The 20066-nt window shown below is 38.5% G+C and overlaps 1 protein-coding gene across 2 annotated transcripts in view; it reads right to left on the reverse strand.

The window, feature by feature from the left end:
- Positions 1 to 12311: 12311 nt before the first annotated feature.
- Positions 12312 to 20066, reverse strand: part of SLC12A2 (solute carrier family 12 member 2) — a 52639-nt gene continuing 44884 nt past the window's right edge. For both annotated transcript variants that reach the window (XM_041404112.1, XM_041404111.1), the window contains 6 exons: positions 19651 to 19773; positions 19379 to 19490; positions 18825 to 18911; positions 16864 to 16999; positions 16110 to 16177; positions 12312 to 15377 (listed from right to left, as the gene is read on the reverse strand). In XM_041404112.1, coding sequence (XP_041260046.1) covers positions 15242 to 15377; positions 16110 to 16177; positions 16864 to 16999; positions 18825 to 18911; positions 19379 to 19490; positions 19651 to 19773 — 662 coding nt within the window. In that variant the 3' untranslated portion in view covers positions 12312 to 15241. The remainder of the gene's footprint in view (positions 15378 to 16109; positions 16178 to 16863; positions 17000 to 18824; positions 18912 to 19378; positions 19491 to 19650; positions 19774 to 20066) is intronic.

Here is a 20066-nt window from a genome sequence, read left to right on the forward strand (position 1 = left end):
TTTATTTATTTTTAATGCAGTAATATATGGAGAAAATAACAAATTATGTAAACAAAAAGGAAAACTTGCTTGTTTTTCTGTAGTTTTATAAATTGGAGGTATAACATTTTAGAGGTACTTTCTTAATCAAGAAAAAAAGAAGTAGATTTGAAAGATGTTTTCTTTTCTACTTGGACCAGCATCCAAACAGTATATAATTAATTCTAAAATATATCAGAGCTGAAAGATCAGTCTAGTAGGATATTATGAAGTGGGAGATTGTAAATTGTTCACATAGTAGGATATTCTAAAGTGCTCTTGCAGATGAGAACTAAGAAAAAAAAAAGGGGGGGAAAAAATTGTAGAGGACAAGTATCACAATATCAATCTCTGCAGAGATTGTATTTCACAGCAGCTCAATGGGTTTGTGTTCTGAATCACTCACAAATAGTGGAGGGGGCACAAGCCCTGTAGCAAAATACCTGGACTGTTCCTAATCCGCTTAGAACTGCAGGACCAAACTGTGCTGCCCGTCCCTCAGTGACCTCATGAGCCAACACAGGCAGCCTCACCTCATGCTCAGAAAGGGTGCTCCACAAACTGGCATTAATTCCTGCAGGCAGCTGAAGGAAATGTGTCTCAGAAGAGAATGTTTCACTCTGTGTGGTGCTGGCTCAAAACCAGGCTGCAGTTCCTGAGCCCTGAGTGCTGTGTCAGGACTGACACACCTGCAAACTCAATTACTGCAGCGCAGGTGAGGAAAGTTACATATTTGAAGTTCATTTGTTAGAAATCTCATTAATGCTGTAGTTATACATGCCTCATTTTATCATAGCTTGTTCAGTAAGAAAGATGATTGTACAATGACTTGAGTTTTAGTTTAGTGTTTTTTTTTTTTTTTTCCTTTTTACATTTTGTACTGTCATGTGTTAAGTGTGTGTCTCGATGGTGCTTTCTGTGGCAGCTGGTGCCTGTAACTGGGCATGCAACAGAATCTCACATGTGAAAATAGCCAAAGCACATCCAGCATTGTTCCAGTTGCATGTAGGTGCTGACCAAAGACTATACCAAGTTAAACTCAGTGATTTTTCTTCTCTTTTGTTGAGTTTGGGGATTTTGAAAAGAGATGTTTTAAGAAAAAAAGCTGTCTCTTGAACATTTGTATCAGTAAGACAACACTTTTCTTGCAATAAAGCTTATTTTGGGTTATATTGTTGTCCTTTTTTCCATTCAGAGTCAAACTGGTGATTGATTTAAAGCAACAGCCAATACTGGGGTCTGGAACCACGTTTATTTGACACTGCTTGCAGATGTGTTTGTGCAAGTTTCAGAGGATTCAGAGCTGCTTTTGGGTCTAATAACTGACATTTAGAGAAATAAAGACACCTCTAGGGGTCTGATACATACATACAGGACAGCACTGACTTAAAGGCTTAACAACTGTAGTAGGTGGTTTAGAAGAAGGCTTCTCTTGCTCCAAAATGGGAGTTTTCCAGGAAACCCAGCAGGAAAAGCCATCAGACTGCACACAGCAGAGCATTTTATCCTTTTTGTCAGACTGTCAGGAGAGAAAGCAGTAGCAACACTCACCCATGACTTCTCTGAGGCTACAAATTCTGGAGGATTTTCTTGTTACATGTGCTGTGCACACTTGTTAGATTTTTGTACCTTTTTTAAAAAAAAAAAAACACTATCATCAGATGGTTTCACCTGCATTGACTAATTACACAGTAAGTACAAGGTACAAAAAAAGGGTTACCTCTTTTCTAGAAAGGCAGCATTACCATCCACCATCGTAAATTCCACAAGATAGTTACACACAATCCTGGGAAGAAGTCACTCCCTGTTTCAAATCCGGGTGAAAAAATAACTAGAACTGAAAGAAAAAAAATCCCAATGAAGAAATCCAAAACCTCTTTGCCATCCAGCCTCTCACAGTATATAATTCTATATCCTTTTCTCTAAACTCTACCTTTTTACAGCTTCTAGTGTTTTAATGAGAAAGCTGACTACACATGCACAGACAGCCATGGTGTCCCAGGATGCTGCAGAGCCCCCAGGTCTTGCTGCTAAAAGTAAAATTAAAATCTTGCTATTGATGAGAGCCTGTGTATCTTGTGGCAACTCAAACCAAGATTTTAGTGACTATTTGTGAGAACTAAGGTTGGCCTAGGCAGCAGGGACTTTAATTACAATTGTCCATACTGTGTAGTACAGACACAAATTTGATTAAAGTCTTTTAGTCTAATTATCATAAATTAAAAAAAAAAATTAATCACATGAATATGTCTATTTTGCTACCTTTAATCCCTCAGTTGTGTAAAGGGTTCAGTTAGGCCCATACAACCCTTTCTACATGAACTGTTGGCATAGTTAAGGCATTCTAGGAAGGGAGGTGGGATTCTTTCATGGGATTTCACTGTACAGCCTTGGGATCAGGAGTCTCAGCTGGGATGGGGGGCTGCAGGTGGCAGCTGAAGGGTCTCGGTGCTGAACCTAGAAAAGAGCCCAGGAGTGGCAGTGCGCTGCAGAACTCAGTACAGCCAAAATCTCACTGCCCTGACTGTGCTGCTCAATTCCTACCACCTGTAACAGGCCAAGATCACACACCTGAACTGAACTGAAGCTGCAGGACAGGCGCACCTTTGATCCAAGAAGAGGGCTGGGTTTACGAGCTGCACTCTGAGGAGGTGAACACTGACACTCCATAAAGCAGGAGGGAATGAAAACCGAGCGGGAAGAGCTGCATCTCATACCCGAGACAAAATCCTCGGTCCCTGTTGTGACTGTTGATGTGTTTGACACCAAATTGCTGCAGCAGAGGGAGGAAGTGAGTTCTTTGCCCCACAGAATTGCAGGGCTGGTGCAGGAGGTGATTTCTCACCCGTTCCAAGGAGCCAGCCACGTCTCGGCATGGGTGGTCGCAGAGAGGGCTGGCCTGTGCTTGGGCACACTTTTAGCATGAGCTAAACCCTGCCAAGGCCTCCTCCCTGCCTGGGCTTGTCAAAAGTGAGGTCCTTACCCAAATCCCATGAAAATGACGCAGAAAATACATCTCTAACGCTGTCTTTTTTGTGTTGGCAAGTCAGGCATGGCTTCATTCTTGGCCACGGTTTGTGAGTGTGGTTGTCAGATTTTCAGCCTCCACACTGAAGCTGATGCAAAACTTTTCCACTCATTCATACGTCTTTTTTTGCAAACAGTGAAATTATTGTTGGTTATAAATGACATAATTCTCTTCATTAATCAGTGCTTTCCTCTGCTGATTGTTGATTTTTCAGTCTTCATCCTCATTTGGCCCACATTTTCAGTCCTTTTATCATCTTTTTCTCAGAGTCACCAACTTTCCAGGCCTTCACCTCCTCTGTATCTTCTGATTACTCCAATATCCTTGAAGTGCCACTAATTTAGGATCCCAGATGTCCAATCTTCAAATTCCTTTGCCTTTGTTTATTCCAGCTTGTCAGGGTTAGTTGTAGCAAAACTAAGTTTTCAGTGATTTCATGATCAAAGGAACAGTAAGAGTCTGTGAAGAAACCTGACTACTTCTGGCTAAAAGTGCTCTCTGCTGATAATTAATTAAAGCAACTAATTAAATATTTGTTAGGAAAGTTACAGCATTTCCATTTCCACTCCAAAACCAGACCTCCAGACACAGAGAATGCCAGGAGGAGCTGCTCTTGGTGTGCCCTCCCTTTGCTGCCTCAAAAAGCACTTGTTACACAAGCAGGGTTTTTTTCTTACATTTTAAAATCCCGTGACTAACGATGTTTTTACTTAAAGTAAATATGCGACACTTTTCTGCAGTTTAGTCCAATTCTGGTATTTCTGTATTGCTCATATGCTTATAGAAATATTTGTATAGCTCTGTTTCAACCTCTAGCATTTCCTGAACAATGTAGAGTCAAAAACCCCTGTCAGTTGCCACTAACATTTGTCCCTGGGCAAGATTACTAAGAAGCTGGCAAAAAAAAACCAAAAAACAAAAACAAAAACAAAAACAAAAAAAACCCAAAACACCAAAAACAACAACAACACCAAAAAAAAAACCAAAACCAAAAACCAACAACAACAGCAAAACAAAACAAAACAAAAAAATACCCCAAAAAACCCACAAAAAAACCCACACACACAAACAAAACAAAACAAAACAAAACAAAACAAAAAAAAAACAAAAACAAAAAAAAAAAACAAAAAAAAAAACACCATTCAAAACCAAAACACCACAAATAAGCACATGGCTAGATAGACATTCCCTTTTGTTCTGTCACCACTACGCCTGAATTCTGGGAATACTTGGAATTTTAGGCCAGATCACCAAATTCACAGCTGAAAATGAGCCGTGTTCCCAAGGCCTGGCTTGTGGTTTTGAATCAAAGGAATAAATATGCATTCAAGACAACAGGATCTGACCCCCAGTTTATTTATTTAGCAAAAAGAATTCATTACATACGTGAGGGAAATGCAAAAGCCTCTGCTTTCTGTAATATAATTTTCATATCTCCAGACCTTGCTGTTCTGCATGGGGAAAGCCCCACAGAGGGTGGGGAGGGGGAACATCAAATAACCACTTGAGCATAACATTCAGATGAGCATTGGATTTTTTTTGAAAAATGCTAGGTTTAAGGTAAAAGTCAACATGCAAGATACAACACATCTGGTGTGCTGTAATTGGGTAGGAAGATGAGGTTTTTGTGCACTTATTTTCACCTGGGTGTATGCACAGCCACAGAAGAAGCAATGTCAGATCTGGTAATTCTGGGACAAACTGGCAAAATCCAACAATTCCTCCCTCTTCCAAATGGGCTTTTAAACTCGTATAGCCTTCATATTTTATACTTAATTTCTTAAAACTAAGATTAGAATGCCAGCCCCAGTCTCCTGCTATTGAATCCAAATTGCCCTCATTTCCAGGCCCTAGTTTTTGGGGTAATCACAATCTTCAGCTCTAGAATGAAGTCTGCAACCCCACAACATGTGATAATCACAAGAGTTCCTTTCCCCCCTCATCTAAATTACTCATAAATTACCCAAGCAATTAGCTTAACAATTTCTGTGTCATGATTTTATATTCTTGTGCTGTAAAATGACAGCCAGTGTTTGGCTGGATGCCTCCTTTTCATGGCATTGTTTCAAACACACAGCTGGGAGACTGAAAACCCGTAGTTAAGAATAGAGATTGAGCTTGAAATGCCTGTTGTTAAATCTATCAGGTGTCTCACAGAGCTTAGATAAGATGAATTAAAACAAAAAAAAAAAAAAAAAAAAAAAAAAAAAAAAAAAAAAAAAAAACAAAAAACAACCCAACTGCAGTATTTTTAAGGCCAGACTCACTGCTGAGATCCCTCAGCTCCCTGTCCCTCAGTCTTGATCAGGAAAATTGATCACCAGACAGTTCTGCCAGCAGCAGCCACACCTCTGGAAGTGCAGTGTGTTTCTCCACAGGCCTCTGAAATTTGTAGGAAAACCATTTTCTGAGCCATTCATTGAATTCTTAGGCACAGCATTTTAGGCTTTTTTATTTCAGCATGCCTGAAACTCAGTGAAATCCCTACATTGTGTGCTATTTTCACACCGACCAAGCACAGGGTGATGGTCTCAAATAGCTGCTCTTGAATTAGAGCTGAGATTCACTGGGATGGCTCCTGGTGTAGCTCATCTATTAATATCCCTCCATGGAAAATACCACGTATACCAGACATGCCATTAATTAAACGGATTGAAATTCCTCTTCTTTCCTATCACATGATGCAAAGAAATGCTATTTCTAAGTGTTCCACAGAATAATGAGATCCATCCAGTCCCAAAACAGCTGTTTTTTTGGCTAAACAGCAGCTGTTGGGGAACATAAATTTTGATGCCAAGATGGAAGCAGAAGATTTATTCAGAAATAAATTTTATTGTTGTAAGCAACTTCTCAGCTGCTGAGAGCACAGATGTAAATTTTACAAAGACACACACACACTTCAAAATATGATGGTGGAATACGGAGCTAATCACAAACTGATGTGAATAGCTCCACATTCCACCAACTTTCATATTTTGAAGTGAAAAAAAGACAGATGGGTCTTTTTTTCCTGCTGGATGGAGGGAGTTACACCCAGCACTTCCTCAGCCTAAACCTGGTTTCCCATGGGAAGGAGCCAGGCTCGGCTGAAGCAGCACTGAGCAGAAGGTGATGAAATGGCCTGAGCTGGCTCCTGGCCAGAAAGGGCCCAAGGAAAACAAACCACAGCAACCAAACCTTGAATGGAGCACCAGCAAAGAAAAGGCATGAAAAGATCTTGTTTCCTTAAAATTATGTTCAACACCCATGAAAACACCCATGCTGACAAAAGCAGAAAAAAACCCAGCAAGTGAGAAGATGTAAAGGACAGAAAAATGTGGATATAACTTGGCATGGTCAATAAAAACAACCAAAACCACAAACAACAAACCTGTCCTTTGTGGAAAGCAAAGACAGAAAATTGGGTCATAGCTATTTATCCACAGAACATGAGAAATGTTACAATCACAGTGCCAGATCTGCCTTCTCCATTAGCCAGGCAATACTTGCCAAAATGCATAATACAGAAATTTATTCTATACATGAGAAGAAATCACTCTTAATTGTCAAGTTCTTTGTCTCCAAACTAAATACTGAAAGTATTTATGTATCATAGAAATACTTTTTTTTTTTGTGAAACAACCACCACTTTCCTAAGAAATCTCATTAGATTTGCTTTTGTATAGTGTTGCTACTTAATTAAAGAAAAAAAAATAACTTATTTTCTTAATTTTTCAATTTCAGCCATGCAGTAACATACAAAGAACTGTGCATTCAGATGTAGAATGCAGTCTGCACCAAACAAAGTGGTTATGGGGGGGGCAACCAAAAACAAATATTCTAAAGTGACCCAGAGAAAAACGAGGATTGTTAAAAATAAGAGGAAGCAGAATTTGGATTATGGCCCACACAAACTGTCAAAACCCCAAGTTTTCAGTGATCAAATATCAAGCATTCCATAGCATAACTAAATTCCATAGTTTATATTGAAAAAAAAGAAAGAGAAAAAGAAAAAAAAAAAAAACAAAACAGTGAGAAATAGAAGGCAAACCACTTTAAGCCCTTCCATAGTACAAAGTGCTTTAAAAAAAATAAAAATGAGTATGCAGAGAAGGCATCCATGCACCTCCTTGTCCTGATGTGTTATTTCCTTACAGCACTTTTGATGTCCTCTCCAAAGCAGAGCTCAGAACCGCAGGATCTCATTCTCTGGGGTTCGTCTTTGCCAGTTCGCTCCAGCAGATCATCTCACAGCTACTCTGGTGGCAGACACATAAATTTTCATGACTTTCAGCTCCTAAGCTGAGACCTGAGATGCCTGCAGCAGTTTTGCAGGTGACTATTCTTATTCTATTCCTATTATATTCATATTCTATTCCTCTCTGTTCTGACAGGAGCATTTAAGAACACACCTGAAATATTTGTGCTCCCACAGCTCAGAAGACCAAGTGGGGAGAGGGGACAAATTTCTCCTGCATCTCTTAAGAAACAGGAATATTCCTGCTTCCTAAAACAAGCAAACAAGCAACCTCCCAGAAAACTGCAGGCCATCCCCAAAAACTGCTCTGAGTGGCGCACCTGGAGGACAAACAGCACCAATTTCCAAAACCTGTCAGACAATGTGACCTAAGCAGCCTCACTTTTACTAAAATCATCTTGAAAATCTGAGATCTTAGGATGAACATTGTTATTCCTTCAAGCTCCACATACCACAGGCCAGTTTGAAAGGACTGTACAGCGGAACTCCAAATCTTTGCTTGCTTTTGTTTAGATTTGGGAAGTATCTTCCTTTATGCTCAGGGACTGAAAGAACAAGCTGGTTTATGTATTTGATTTTTTCTTCATCAGAAACTATTAATTATCCCACAGGAATGTTTTAAAGTAGATTACAATTAGTAAGTTTAAAGTGTTATTTTAAAGAAATTTAAAAAAAAAAAAAGTGTTTCCCATTATAAGATAGAGAAAGTGTTATTATTATTCACAGCAAGACAAAAAAAAAAAAAATTAAAATAAAAAAAATTCAATCTCAATTCCAAATCTACCACTAAGTTGTTTCCTGGCATAAAAGCTGCCATAGGATATGGTTAATTACCATCAGAACAATGACAAAACTACCAGCTCAGAGCTTACTGCCATTTATTTAGAAATTGACTACATACAGCCAAAGCTATAGTAGGAGAAGATTGGTTTCATTACTGCCCTTGTTTAATCCTGGGAAAGTGAAAACTTCTAGACTGTGATGCATTTGGAGTGATGGCACACGGATGCATTTGCAAACACAGACTCCAAACCCACAAATTGATGCTGGAATGTTCTGTGTCCGGGGCAGGATGGGTTTTCTGGAATGACTGATGGGTTTGAGGGTTGGCCAACAGGATGGAAAAAGTGAGATCTGTGCTCTGGCTAGAGAGGAAATCGTAACCTTGCAATTCCAAGTCTCAGCTGAGAATCAAACCTCATTTTTCTAGATCCTTACAAACATGGCAAGAACATGAAAGCTACACCCAAGCCCTGCAATACAATGGAAACAAAAATATCCTGAATAAAGAGTGCTCAGTAAAGTTTGTCAAGCCTTTGCCAAAGGCTGAACTTTCCTCATGAATCCTGCCATAACTGAGTTAACACCATTAATGCTGGAAGGGTACAGGAAGATTTTAATGAGAACAATACTCTTAACAACGCTCCATAAAGTGCAATCTGTACAAGGTTAGCCAAAATCCCACATGGAAGCCCTCACCAGTGTGTGGTTATCCTTGATTTCACCTGTTAATTCTGCAAATAGCTGTCCCTGTTTGACTCTGCAGAGTGCTGTTTGCTCCTCTTGGCAGGCTCTGACCTGCCATGGTTTCCAGGTGCTTAAAATGCAAGCCTGACTTTTGTGCTGATATTTTTGCTCCTTATCAAGTGTTTTTTTATTCAATTTTTCTTCAGCACAGCTATCCATGCACTAAATTGCCCCCAGGGTTTACGAAATTCTTTTTTGCACAGGTGTCCCACGCCTTACTTGATGTGCAATTATATTTAATACTACTGCAAATGTTGTTGTATGCAATTGGTAACAGCAGTACAGTAGAATTGTTCAAAAGTCCCCTATAATTTGCAATGCTGTGGTTAAACCATCCAGCCAGACAGCTAGGTCTGAAAAAATGAGTAACCTCACAGGGAGGATACTTCAAGGCTAATCCCAGCTCTTTCATTTTCAGCCAGAGCCTGTGGAAATACTTTGCTCGTGACTGACTCCATGTTACCATCTGTTCTGCACAGACAAATTTAATTGCAGAGATGTTCCAAGATTTAGTAGCTGTAAAACTGTTCAACAGAGTGATGAAGTTATTTTCAAGCTAAATTAACTTGAAAATGTGTTTACTGGTACACGATTCAGATTCCTTCAGTACTTTAAACAGCCAGTACCTGAATATTTCAGGATGACACAAAGCATTTTCTCTTGTCTAGATTTTTTGCTTGTTTGTTTGTTTGGTTGGTTTTTGTTTGGTGGCTTTTTTGGTGGGTTTTTTTTTTGGGTTTTTTTTCTTTTTTTTTTTTTTGGTTTTTTTTTTTTTTTTTGTGGTTTTTTTTGCTCTTTTTTGTAGTTAGAAGTGGCAGACAGTTTTTGTTTGTTACTTTTGAAGTAAAAAGCCTTATTGGAATGTCACAGATCACTCTGAAACTAGATGGGATGTGCCAGTGTGTTCTAACATCTCTTCTCTCTCTGCCCTGCAGCATTTCTCCTTCTGCTCTCTAAGGTTAACACAGCTGGAAAGAGCCACTGAGAAAAGCAAGGTTGGTGAAAAATCTATTTGAACTCATCAGGCAGCTTCTGTTTGAGGGATCCTGCATCTCTCAGGAGCAAAACCACAGTATTTTTCCCCACAGGGCCTCGCAGAATTAATATTAAACCCTTCACCAATCCAGTCAAAATTATTTTTTAAAAAAGTATGGAAAACCATGTTATTATGCCGATATTTGTTGTTTATTCAAAGTACTAAGTTTTTTAATGCATGAAACCAGTGGAACAGGGCAGGAAGAGTGCATTTGATAGGGCAGCTTCAGGCTTTGCACGGAATGCTGAAAGGCAGTGGTGCCACCTGGTGATATGATTTTGGCTGGAACTCCTAGAAACTGTACAGGAATAGGATTTCCCTCATTAAAAATGGTGTTGCATTAGCAGGAGCTTTATTATCACTGTGCATGGACCTGAGGGGCTACCAGGGGATGCACCTGGACATGGAACCTCACGCTGGAGTTTGTTCTGGCTGCAGCTCAGTGGGCTCAGTTTCCCCTGGATCCTGGGAAGCAGCAGGATTGTGAGGAACATGTCTCAGAGCCAGGAGCTACTGCCTTTAATTGCTGTCAACAATTAACAAGGGGTGAGAGGCTGTGAGGGCCACAGGACAGGCTGCTTCACTTTTGTTTTTACACCACTGTCAGCAAGGCAGAGCAGGCCGACATTTCCCTGCAGGCCTTCGCTGTTTTCTCTCTGTACATTGGCTCACTACTGAGAGATCTTTCGAGGAAGATGTGTTGAAAAGTTGAATTTAACACGGTCTGACAGTTTAAATCCTGAGGGATTCCCTTTCCCTGGCCCCTGTTGTGCCGTGAGGTGTAGTTAAAGCTGGCTGTGCAGGCCTGGCGCAGAGAGGGTTCCTGGAGATGGAAAGCCAACATTTTCTGGAAGAGACAGCAGGCAGAGACAAAGAGAGACAAAGAAATTGCTCTCAGGTTCCTTTTTCTCTCAGATCAGTAAGCACAGGGGTGTAAGAGCCAGCACAGGCTCCCTTGGTGACTTCTGTGGGTGCAGCTGGTCCAGAGGAGCCCCAGGGATGGAGCACAGCCTGCCAGCACCAGACGCTCCTCTAGGTGTAGGAAGCCTCCTGTACTTCAAGAGAAACATCTTCCCTGGGGATGTTTGGAGAATGAAACATCTTCCCTGCTGCTGCTTCACTGTTTTCTCCTTCCAGGTCAACCCTCAAAGCTTGGGACCATCTCTCTCTGTCCTAAACACAGGGATCAGCCTCTGTCAACCTAAGCCAGAGCTAACTCCAGAAACCTGCTTTGCAGCAGCAAAGGCAGAACAGCAGGAAGATTCGAGGGGCTCCACTTGCTGCCTGAAGCCTGGCTGCCACCCCAGCTGAACACAAACCAGGTTTTGGGATTTACAGGACCCCACAGGGGCTGTGTGAGGACTGTAACGAGGGTGGTGAAGAACAAGCACCATGGTGAAGGGTGTCCTGCCTCCCTGTTTTAAACCAAAATCACAGCAGTCCCTCCCTGCAGTGTGAGCCTTCACTCTTCTGCAGTAATGGAGCGAGCCAACCTTGATCAAATCCTCACTTTTTACCTTCAAACACATGCTTGAGGTCACTAAGGTATGAATTACAAGGCAATGTCATTCAGATCCACCTCTTCACCCTGCTCCAAGCAAAGAGGAGGATTTAGAAAAAGCTGCTACAAACCTTCTTTGCCTCTTCACAGAATAAACCAGGGTAGAGCCAATGCTGTGGGAGCTGGCAGGGCATTTTTAACAAGCTTTCCCTTCCCCGTGGCCTCCAATCCTCACTCCTTTAAACACAACTAACCATGGATATGCAGAAGAGCTCTGACTGTAGCAGGGATCAGATACCAAAATTGATGGGATTAGGAAGTTCTTTGGTGTTCTGTAGGATTTCAACAACAGAACTCACCCTTTCTTTATGCTATTAAACTTCAAATGTTCAGTACTTTTTAGTGGAGTGTACTGAAGTTAGGGACAAACATGTATTGCTCACAAAGCAACTTGGCAACAGTCTGAGGAAGCTCTTTTCACAGCACACTCCATGTCCCAGCGGAGTTCTGTTTTAATGGGAGAAAGAGGAGTTAAGAGAGTCCTTCTCTGCATTCAGGGGCAAAATGAATTGGAGCAGATTTTCAGATACCACCACTGCAGCTGAGACACACCAGGGGCTGAGGATGGGTCTGTGCTGTCTGGCAAGCATGGCAAGTTTTTCGAGGTTTTACAATTTTACATGGTTAATTTCTTATGCAGTGACTGTTGTTTCCAGACCTATGAGCGGCAAACATTCCTCCCCAAAAAACAACATGGCTTTGGTCTTAAGTGACACATGAACTGCTTTAAGCTTCACTGGTCCTTTGCAAATTCCACTGCAAAGGTACTGTTTAGATGGAAGCAATAAGCATATTCATGTCAGGAACCAAATTCAGCATTAACCTGTTGAATTACAAACATGACTCCCATTACATCCCATTAAAAAAAAAAAAATCAGAAAGCTTTGTTAAGACAAGAGTTGTATTGAATTCACTTCTTTTATTGCAGTGACATCCCCCTGGTACAAAGTATTAACTGCAATAATTACGTTAAAACATTAGAAAAGCATTTGTGTGGGACAGTTACAGTACAGTGTCAAATCTTACATCCTCAAACCAAGTGGGCCACAACCCACTAACGCTCAAATCTTTTAAATTATTTTTAGTTATTTTTTTTAAATATGTAATGTCAGAAAAAAGCATATAAAAAGAATGTATGTAAAAGGAAACCTAAATACAAGTGAACAAATAAATAATTGATTTTCACCAGCTATTATTGTCTTTCTAAACCCATACAAAGGAACCTAATCTACAAGAAAGTATGAATTGCCATGTGTAAGTGATTTAATTATCCACTTAATTAATGATGATTGGAACGTAAGTAAATTTGGCTTCAAAATCAAAGCAGGAGTTGGAGTGACTGCCACTAACTGACATCTGTTGCAGACAATTACCATTAACTGTTCAAATTTAAGTGAGCAAATAATCTTGGAACTTGCCCTCATCCTAGCATTAGTGGACTCCTGAGAGTGCATGTGAAAAGCATCCTACGGTATTTCACAGACATGACCTTAACTATCCCCATTATGCATATTTAGATATACTTTATATAATTTTATACACATATATGCATGTATACACACACTTCATTTGGTTTCTGTGTTGTGTTACAGATCACAAGCAATGGTTTCCTGAATGGGCAAATAAACCTTTTTAAATAAGTGTACCTGTGCACGTTTTGTTTTTGTATTTTTTTTTAAGATAGCAGCACTAAGTCCATGCCATACTGTCCATCTGCTCAAAAGAATGTTACCCACAAAACAAGGAGAAATGTGGCAATGATTCCAAATGCACAATGTGACCACCTTATCCCCTACAAAACACTGTAAAACCTGTGATATTTATGTTGGTAAGTTTGATCCACATCCCCTCACCTGGAAGGAAACATCACTCTGACCCCACACTGTCTGTCTTGTCTTACAATGTTTTATCATAACAAGCTGGGTTCATGCTGGCATCAGTTATCTCACACTTAGCAGCAAGACATGCATGTTTGTTTTTCTTTAGAAGTTTTGAAAAAGTGAAATTATTTCATAGTCTCAAATCCAATTGACAGAAACAGCAGAAAAAAAAAAAGAAAACAAAGGATTTTTCGCAGTTTACCAAGAACTTGACAACAGTGTACACTGCACAGTGTATTTTTATCTTTAATCACAAGAAGTTGAAGCTCCACCTTGCCACGCAATGATTATACTTTGTCCTTCCAAAGGAACACTTACATTTCAATCTGATCCTGTATTCAGCAAAAAAAACCAAAACAAAACAAAAACAACTCAAACCAAACAAACAAAAAAGAAAAAAACAAAAACAAAAACAAAAAAAACAACCAAAAAACCTTTTCTGTGCATCCTTAAATGAAAGTCACTCACCCACTGGTAAACTGATCCAGTAGCATGTCCAATGCTAGTATCAAAAGCTTGTGAAATGTTTTTAGGCAATCCTTTCTATCCAAAAAAATATTAGGAATTTAAAAAACAGTTCACATTACTAACCTTTATACAAAGGCTCAAGTGAAATTTCTTTTGCAGGTGTTTTCAGTAGACTAAATTATGAAGTTTCCAAAATATACAATGAAAGGGCACACAAGACTGGCAGTTTCTTTATTGAACATAGAAAATGTATAAAGTAGGATGTATGGAATAGATCAAAACTGCTAGACGATAAAACCTGAGTATCATTTAATAAGACTAAATCCATTTTCTGACAACTGAATGAATTGACCTAAAAACATCTCTCCTAAGAACTTAGTGGTCCGTTTAACCATTTGTTGAAAAATGCGAGAGAACTGCAGCTTTTACATTTCATACTGGATAGCACAATTCCACATAGTGTTTACTGTTTTCTGTTAGATAGCATCACATTGCTTATATTATCCCCATTCAAGCCTTAAGTTGAGTTTTATGTCAAAAATAAGTTGAAAGTGACACTAAAGCATAAGAGGCCAAGAAGTAGGACAGGTCTTTTATTTGCTTCCTATTTGTATTAAGATAAGAAGCCTCAACCAGCAAGATGAGCTTGATTTCAAGCAGAGCTAAGACTAAGAGGAAACTACCCTCTGCCAAGGTAGATAAAATCAGCTGTCTGTCTCAGACTACTGCCAAAGTAGTACACACTGTCAAATTTGAGAAAAAGGACCCTCTCTACAAGCAGAATTAGTTTTACTTTAACTGTCACAAAACTTAGTGGCAGTAACATCAGGGATTTGCTTTAGTTCAGTTGACCTGCCCCAATTCTCACCTTCAAATCTAACAGATATAATTATTAAAAAAACCAAAAAAACCAAAAAATTAAAAAACAAAAAAACTTTCTGACGATAGAAAACATACAGTACTAAGAACTAATAGCTCAATGGAAGACTGAAAAGCAGCATTCATTTTTATTGTAATATGGAATAGACTAAAAACTAAAGGAAGTCTGATCGAAACTCTTAGTTGAAGGCAGATTTTGACATTCTATATAAATTTACAAAATAGGATGTATGGGTGAGATTTGGTTAATTTCAGAAGGCACCTCAAGGCTAAAAGGCTTTTATAAATCTATAATCCTTTCATTGATCAAAAATACAACATTTTATTGCTGCTATTCAAATAGCAAACAAAAAGCTCGTCTTGTTCTTCAGTCTAACAAGGAATCCTCCCCCATTAAGCAAGATTAAATTACAGAAAATATAGAATAAAACTGAAGATGTCACAACTTTAGAAATACAGTGACTTTCCTTGTGTGCTTTCAAGTCAGTGAAATAGTGAAAGAGTCACTTTTTGCCTTTGTGATGTTAATGAGCTGTAGACCACGGCAGTCACTCTCCCCTGGGCACTGCAGTACCATTTCATCCCAGCTGTGCCACCTGCAGCACTCTTAGGAGTAGAAGGTGAGGACACTCTGATGATTCCCACGAACGAGGAGGATTGGTGGCAGATCTTTAGAGAGAACTTCCAGCCAGGCCATGTACAGTGCACTGGAAACTGCCCCTTTCCGTGCCACTGGCAAGCTCCTGCAAGCCACAAGGGAAAGAAATTTCACTGAGCAGAAAAACCTGGCCAGGTACGAGTCAGATCGTAATAAGTATGACAGATGATTCTAGAAAGATCTAAATGTTAAGTCAAATTTCCTAATCTTCTTAATTTTATTTTTTACCCTCCTCAGAATAAATGGGTTGAAAGTTTGTGTCTGAAACATCACAGGCATTTACATCTATTTCCTCTCAGTTTTGGCCTGTTAACACCATTTAATATTCAGGCAGCTTCATGCAGAATCCTCCTAAGCTGAGGACACTCTCCTCATCTTCAGCATTTTAAAATACAGCAGTAAGAAACCTACAACCTACAAAAAATCTGCCTCTTGCTTGCTCACACTAAAAGCAATCCCCCAAAAAATCTGTGAGCAAGGTAATGACTTAATTTTATCTAGAGAGATCCTCTAGAAAAGGAATTCAAAGGAAGGACTTGAGAAAGAGGGGAGTAACTGCAAAAAGGAGTAGAGAGAATTTGAGAATCCTGAGCTGCACCACAAATGTGGAGGTGATAACTAAAGCAGTATAATCAAAAGCACAGCAATAAAAAGGGCATTTTTTTCTTCAGCAGAACAGTGGCTACATACTAAATACAGTCAGCAATGAAATCTTGATTATGCCAAGGAAAACACTTGCTCCTGATCTATATTTATATTTTGAATCATAGCTCCATATCAATTCAGGTAACACCACAAGTTAAAGTAATTTACTTACATGACAATTATGTTAGCTGTACTTGAATGTTCTTTCAGCAACTCGTTTAACCTGATCTGTCGGTAAGTCTGTAAATGTAATTAAATTTGTTAGGAACAGCTTTTGTTTAAAAACTACAAAAAGTTCTTTTAAAAAAATAAAGATACAACCAACTGGAATGAGTAATTAATAAAAAGCAGGTACGTCCACCTCAGTGTGAAAATTCCTCATTATCAAAAAACCTATGGCTGTAAGGTTGGGAAAAAAGCAAGCAGCAAGCTCAGAATGTGCAAGTAAGCCAAGTGCTACCCTATTACAGGATGCCATTTCTTTTCTCATGCAAAGAAACACCTGAGAACAAATACTTTTGTGTCTCTATGGTGCACAATAGCTTGGGAAAGATGCCAATCCCTTAACTGCTCCTCTGCACCACAAAGTGTTGTTTGGATTAGTGGTGTTTTTTTAAAAATAATGAAGCAAAAAACATTATCTTGATTTAGATTAAAAAAAAAAAGTGACGAAGACCTTGCTGTAGAGGAAATTATTCTAAACTAACTGCAGAAATACTGTAGGAAAGCAGTCTGGACCCTGCTGATACTCAAATGCAGAACCTTTTTGCCTACAATGGTTTTAAATGCTACTTTTTATCTCCTATTCATAAAAAAATGCTATGAAAGAGAGAGAATAACAGGAATTAACTCATTGTTATCACAACCACAAATCAAGAAGCAGAAGGAAATTTTAACTAACATAACATTCTAAAAAAAGCCAGAACCTTTGTTTTGTAAAGCTCAAGCTCATTATCTGTTATCCTCCATGGTTCATCCTCCTTCATTTTATCTGCAACTTCTTGTTCCTTATCATCCTCATGAAGTCGGAAGGGCTCTATCATTTCCTCAAAAGCTGCAATACTGAAAGGATTAAATGAACAAATATTAGAGCAAATAGGAGCTTTTATGTCAAGAATTATTTTCATGGTATCAGAAATTAAGTTTTATTGCTATGCCAATATGTACTCAAGTTTTTCTCCCCTGCCTGTTGCAGTTGGAACATCAAATCAGCTTTTTGCACACGCAGACGTTGTGATGCAGCAAACAATTCACCACACAATTCAAGCTTTACTCAGTTCAGAAATTTACCTCTGATTTTAAAAGCTGAACAGTACCATCCCTCAAAAGGGGACAATAACTAGGAGAACTAACTAATGTTACAGTAAAAATCAGCTATCAAGTCTCATGCCATTGCTGTTCGGATTCTGGCTTTGATATTTTTATTTTGTTTCTTTTATCTCTTTCCAGTACAGTCCAGGAGCCACATTCAAATGAAAAAAACACAGATACCTAACTTAGTCTTCCTGGTGCACTTGTAAGAATATGAATAATTTGGATTTACCAGGACATTAGAGCAAGAACTTCAGAATAAAACCTTCTGAAGATCAAGGAGGAATTAATTTCTGCTGGAAAGAAGAACCCATGTTACCCTACTTTTTTTACCTACATTTCCTCCAGGAAATACCCACATCAGAAACAAAACATCTTTATATGTACCCTTGGTGGTCTTTACTGTACAATGACTTCACCTTAATCAAAAGAAAGAAAATAAATGTGATCTGCTATTCTTTGGCTGAGCAAAAAGGAGATCTAATAATAACATTATTATACAGCACAGCACCTGCTGAAAATTAATCTTCCTCCTCATGGTTCCCAGCTGTTGTTAATACCTAAATGGTATTTAGAAATATTTTGGATATGTTGTGGGGATGTATCCACAGAGACAGAAAGTAAAATGCTTTCAGAAGTAATCCATGGATCACTTCTAATAAACAAAAATAATTCCACATGATTCCAGGATCTCAGCTGTGATGCATCAGAGTTTACCCCTTTCACAGCAGCAGGCTCCTGGAAACTGCATATCCAAAAGCACCACAGTGCCAGAAATATCTTGTTTTATATTTTGTTTTCCTTTGTTTTAGTTGCTCAATGTATTCTACACGTTTAAGAAAAAAACTACTAAAAAGGGTATAAAAGAACTCACAATAACTTCAGCATTTAGCCAAGTTCTAAAATAACACTTCCCAATTTCCATGGTGTATCAAGACTCTCAGAGATAAATGCATGCCCATTTAAAAGATATTTTTACAACTTCAGCATACTCAAGAAGGCCTGAGGGGAAAGGGGGATAATGGCAAAGGAGGATATTTTTAGATAATACACATTCTGTTCTAAATTTGTGCTGAAAGCCATCTACAATTAATGCTTTTTTGAACTTGAAAGTAAGAAATATCATGTGTATGATCATTCCTGTGTACACTCAAAGTCCAAGCAAGTTAAAAAAAGAAGGAAAAAAAAAAAAGAAAAACCCAAATCAGGCTATTTCAAGACCAAGCCTTCTTACACTAAACTAAGACATCATGAGGTTCAGATGATTTACGTTTTGGTGAACATCTCTCTTAAAGAAGATTGCTCTAGATAATTCAGGTTTTTAGTGGTTTGGGTTTTTTTTAACTTCATTTTTCTGAATTTATTATTACAATCTAAGACCAGAGATTAAAAAAAAGAAAACAGATTTCTATATTCTTGGACATGGGAGTTATTGTTAATTAATTTCCCACATTTTTGTGAAACACTGAATAACACATGATCTTCTGTACCATAACATACATAGGCAAGACTGAACTGCTCTAAAATAAAGACATCACAAATTCAATGAACAAACAAGATGTGTTTTGATACTTACTTTTCTTTCTTTGGCTTAGTATTAATATCCCCAAGGACCATAATGTCTGAGAAGTCTATCCGAAATTTGCTGAGCAAAGTGGCCATCCTGCATCAGAAAAACAAGCCTTTAGACATGATCATAGTTTAAATTATTTCACAGGTTAAACAGACTGGTAATAAAAACCACTGGCTTAGGAAACAGAAAAAAGGCATCTTAAATGTAACAAAGACAAAAATCAAATTGATTTGGCATATGACTATAAATCAACAACATCCTTTGGAAAAAAAAAAACCCCAAACAGCTTTATGGCTTTAAATAAGAGAAGAGCTCTCTCTTGAAGATGATCTCAGAAAATATTTGGAAATAGTGTCAGATAATATTGCAGAAAAATTAGTTTGAGGTAACTCATTCAAAAACAATCAGGGGGAAAGAAGAACTTTTTTTCAGAAAGGCAACAGAATATAATCACCCCTCCAGCAAAGAACAACTGAAATAAGGCAAGTAGGAAGAGAAGTAATCCAATGTAACATGCTGTATCAGCATTTGAAATGGAATTTTTAAGGCAAACTTACGCTCTTCTGTCATGATCAATCCTGTTGATTTTTCCACCAATGAACACCCTGATCTTGCAGTCCTTCCACTTCTTCTTGGTTGTGATAAGGTAAGGAATCAACAGTGTCAAGCCTGTGATTTGAACAGAATTTCAGACAAATTTAGAAAATTTCACTGTTACATAGTACAGGTTTTATACTAACTGGCAGGTATCTATTAACAACTAATCCAGAATTACTCCAATTTTTTTTTTAATTAACATGTAAAGGCTTTAAATTATAAAACACATTACCTCCATCATCAAAGAGCCACCAGACGTCAATATTGCTCTTGCCTTGTTTCTTCTGGAACTGAGAACTGGCATCAAGAAGTCTTTGGTCAGCCACATTTAAAGGAGAGGATGAGCTCTTTGAATCTGGAAAAAACATATGGTGAAATTTTGGTTTTGAAGTGTTTTGCTTAATCACTCTGAAAATCATCAAATGCAACACTTAACATTGTGTGATATACCTACTTTTAAATTAAAATTTTCCTTTGCACCCCCCAACCCAGCTCCAAATTTTGATTGACTGGATATAAACTGAACTGGCTGTATTTAGGGTGTCTAGAGACTCATAATTTCAGCAGCTGAAGTCTTTTAGCAGGCATCTGAGAAATAAAGGATGTGTGAGGTCCCTACGCAGACATTTGCCTGGACAATTTAATTAA

The sequence above is a fragment of the Onychostruthus taczanowskii genome, unplaced genomic scaffold (genome assembly GCF_017590055.1).
Source record: "Onychostruthus taczanowskii isolate IOZ18803 unplaced genomic scaffold, ASM1759005v1 scaffold209, whole genome shotgun sequence".
Lineage (NCBI taxonomy): Eukaryota > Metazoa > Chordata > Aves > Passeriformes > Passeridae > Onychostruthus > Onychostruthus taczanowskii.